Here is a 4,177-nt window from a genome sequence, read left to right as displayed (position 1 = left end):
ATAAATGAAGAAAGTGGTGATAAAAAAAACAAGAATAGTAAAGAAGAAGAAAAAGTTATGTAATAAAGATGAAAAGTAAAAATAAAAATAAAATTCTAATGTTTAAAATAAAAATAAAAATATTATAAATCATTTAATTTTAGAAAGTATTTTTACTTTTTATTTGATAATTTAAATTTTTGTCAGAGATATTTTAAGAGAAAAATTATGATGGTGGAAAAAAGGGGGGGGGGGGGGGGGAGTGCAAAAAGCAAAGCCCTTTTACTTTCCAACGTTTAGCTCAAAAGATAAAAAGCATCTAGTTTACTTCCTTTTTCGATTGTAGGCTTGCTTGTAGGAAAAATGTAAACAAAGGTAGGGGCTTTTTCATTCTTGACTGGTCACCTACAATTTTTGGTGCCTTTTGGACACCACAGAAATTTTAGCTACTTTGATGCTTTACAGATCCAAGTTGAAATTTTCTTTAGTACAAATTTTGTTAATCAAGGGTTCGGTTCGTTTCAATCCTTTTCATCTTACCTTTTTTCTCACTGGAGCGTGAATTTGACAAGATCGATGACATCTAAACATATTAAGAACTGGAATTGTTCACTCCATCCCTCTCATCTCATGCCATTTTGCATTTGGGAATAAAAGCCTTTAGAAAAGTCAGTAACTATAATTATAATTAACATTTATGCTATAAAACATGTCAACGCGTCTCGACAGACACGTTTCAACTAACTAATCAACATTTATAAAGAAGGATTAGAAGCAAGGAAACCTCGAAGAACACCTACACCCAGTACCATAAGTATCAACACTTCGATTTTGACCAACGTGGTTACGTGAGATTTTACCCTCTGATTCTTCAAGTCTAAACCCCAACCACTTGATGTGTACCTGAATTGGTAAACTAGTGCCGCTCAAGATAAATAAAATGAAGGGGAGGGGAACAATTAATCATCGAACCTAGTTGCACTTTCTTGTGCAATTAGACTATTTGAACGTAGATTAGATAAGAAAAGTAGGATAAAGAGGAAGTAACGTTTATTATATTTTTCAGAAGTTCATAACTAAACAAGCTTTACATTTCCCTTGAAGATGTCAACAATGAATGTAGGAACAATACTTTCATAAATTAGGCTTAGACATGTCATAATGTTTACAATTAATTCGGCTCATGGGCTGCTTCATATCATAGGGAATTCCAGTCAGGCATAAGATCTGTTGGAAAAGAGAAGAAGAGAGGCAACAGAAATTAACATATACCAAGCACCATCTTTGTATATTAATATAACTATATCGGTACGTGACTCAAGTCTAATTTGTGAAACAGAGTACCTCAAATTTAGACGAGTATTAGTATGATTACATATCCTGAGCATAGAAGTCAATAATCTCCTTCAAATTAAGTTGGAACAAAGAAGAAGCATCATTGTGCATGAGCCACAACATGTGCTCGAACAAAATATCATCGACATCCACAAAAATCACTCTCCGCTGGCTGGACGTGAAATGGAAGTGGTTCTTCTCCGCTGAATCCTTCTTCATAGAGATATCCATCAAAACCCGAAAAGGGTTCTCTTGTAATATAAAAGGGTCCACGAGGAACACCCTCTTCTCTTTTCCCACCACCACCGTCACGGGGTTGTCGGATTCTCTGTCTTTGGGCAGAGGCATGTAACCCAGCCGAGAACCCGTGGAACGCCGCCGGATCAATGAAACTGGCACCACCAAACAATCCATTGATGCAAGAGAAGATCGAGGTTTAAGGTGAAGAAGATGGTTGAATCTATGTTTGTGTTTTTCTCTAGAACAGAACCTGCCACGACCCTTAATTGTTAGGTAATATAAATGGCATGGCATATTAATGGATATAAAGTTTTGTGGGAAGGGTTATAATGTAATCACAATAGAAAACATAAAATATTTGTTTAATTGTTAATATTTAGGTGACCATGTTGAAAAGAAAGGGTTACTTTGGATGCATATTTGGGTGATGTCTTGCATTCTGCAAATGGGAAGTAGCCGTTGGACAAAGAATCTCACTACCACGGCTACGTTCCCTGGGATGCGCGTCGGCGCGTGAGAATTTTTAACTCTTGATCCTGCGAGCGTGTGATACAATTGAGGTTGAGTGGCGCGTGGCTAAAGTTAGGTTTGTGCCGACTTTGGTCAACACATTGGGTTAGGCTCCACTCGCACGCGCATGTTCCACGTATCTTAAGGACACGATGTTTACATCGTTAGTAAGCGGCTTCTGTCATTTGTTCTAATTTTATTACAAATATAAAAGCTACCCAATAAATGATGCCATGATACCCAAAAAGAAAAAAAAAAAAAAATTTTATTCTTTTAAAAATGAGAGTATTTTTTAGAATTATTATTTTTAATTATGTTATGTATTTTTTCCTGCATCAAATATTTAACTTTTAAATGTAATTTTAATTACATTTTGATTTTTAATTTTTATATTTTTATATTTTTTAATTTTAAAAGTTTTATCTTTTAAATTTTAATTTTATTGAATATAATAAAATATTTATTTTAAACAAAATATAAAATTATAAAATAATTGTACATTATATCTTTAATTTTTATTTTGAATTAATTATACTCTTGAAAATTTATTAATTTTAAATAAACCATATGACATCTGAAAGCGAAATTTCGATTTAAAACATTTGAAATCCGAAAGTATAAAAAATAAAGAGGAGCTATTTGTCGTTTCATCCATCCGAATAACTAAGTAGTCTGTGGAGAAATGTATGGGCAGCTTAATTTTAAAAAATTGTATTTACTTATGAAATTTAATTAATCGTTTTAAAGTATATTATTATTAAAAATTATAACATTGATAACCCAACAAAAATAGATAACAAGACAATAAACGAAGAAAGTACATTTAATAACGATACAGCATAGTTTATTATTGTTGTTATTATTTTAAAATGACTGGCATATAATGATCAATTCAGATCAAGTCAACTGTTTGCCATAAAATCTAGTTTTCTGTACATAACAAGAGTGATTATCAAATACATTCAGAACAACTAGTAATTGGACGACATACTTATTTAAATACGAAATAAAATGCAAAATGCTAATCATTAATGATAACGTTATAATGTTATTGTTGTTTGTTTTTGGTTCGTTGATTTGTAGAAAAACAATGCATTGACATGTGTATACATAATCAGTAATTATGAAAGAATTAATTAATGAATGAAAGCGAAGACTTGAAGTGATAAGAGTTGGTAGCAAAATTAGATAAATGTGTTCTTAGAGTGTGGTGGTACCATTTGGTTTGTCGGTGATTAAAATTTGTCAAACTGTTTGATATGTCAATTGCGCGTATTACTGTGCATTCATTCATCCACTTCAATAAATGTTTTACAAGTTTTATTAACGGAGGAGAATAAATTTAAAAAAATTTATATTTGATCTAAACTTTTTATCTACCTTATGTATTTATTATACTATCGTTAGATGGTAGATAAATAAAAATTTAAATTGACTTATATCACTAATAGTATAAAAAAATATTAAATATAAGTTAAATAAAAAATTAAAATTAAAAATAAGAATTTTTATATTTATATTAGTGTAATAAAAAAAAATTTATTATTATTTCAATAAAAATTTTAAAACCTAAAAAATGATTAATCATAAAATTATATTCTAAAAGTTATGCATCTGTAGCTCAAATTAATTTCTATATCTTTCCATAATCAATCAATATACCCAACTGCACACTGTCATTTGAACGTGATTTCGGCCACATAAAGTGGTGGAGATTTTCATTTTTATCCACACATCAAGCACAGATCAGGAGTTATCAAACTATGCCAATTGTGTACCTATGTGTGCAGTGTATATTTTATATTTATATTTGAATTTCTGCTCAAAATTTTTGCATTAGATTGAGGTAAACGTAGATTTTTTGTAAATATGTTTTTAAATTTGTAGGCCTTTTAGAGATAAATGTTAAATCATTTTTTTAATTAATTCTAATATTTTATTATATTTATAATTTTAATAAAAATTTATCATACATAAAATTTTATTATTTATTTTTAACGTTAAATTAATGATTAGCGATGTCAACTGACATTTATGTTACATGATCAATGTCACACAATTATAAATATTTATATGATCCAATGACATTGTTAAAGAAATAGTACGTATATGT

At 29.9% G+C, this 4,177-nt stretch overlaps 1 protein-coding gene across 1 annotated transcript; it reads right to left on the bottom strand.

The window, feature by feature from the left end:
* Positions 1–933: 933 nt before the first annotated feature.
* Positions 934–2,298, bottom strand: LOC113869871. The gene has a single exon (XM_027506375.1). The coding sequence runs from the start codon at positions 1,846–1,848 to the stop codon at positions 1,351–1,353; it is 498 nt and encodes a 165-aa protein (XP_027362176.1). The 5' UTR covers positions 1,849–2,298; the 3' UTR covers positions 934–1,350.
* Positions 2,299–4,177: the final 1,879 nt, after the last annotated feature.

The sequence above is a fragment of the Abrus precatorius genome, unplaced genomic scaffold (genome assembly GCF_003935025.1).
Source record: "Abrus precatorius isolate BTA unplaced genomic scaffold, Abrus_2018 Scaffold6, whole genome shotgun sequence".
In the NCBI taxonomy this organism is placed as follows: Eukaryota; Viridiplantae; Streptophyta; class Magnoliopsida; order Fabales; family Fabaceae; genus Abrus; species Abrus precatorius.
The sequence above is the reverse complement of the archived record's forward strand: the minus strand, read 5'-3'. Positions and strand labels throughout refer to the sequence as shown.

Bases quoted from the DNA above. Each gene is read 5' to 3' on its own strand.
- LOC113869871 (XM_027506375.1), bottom strand. From the start codon at position 1,848: ATGCCATGCCATTTATATTACCTAACAATTAAGGGTCGTGGCAGGTTC.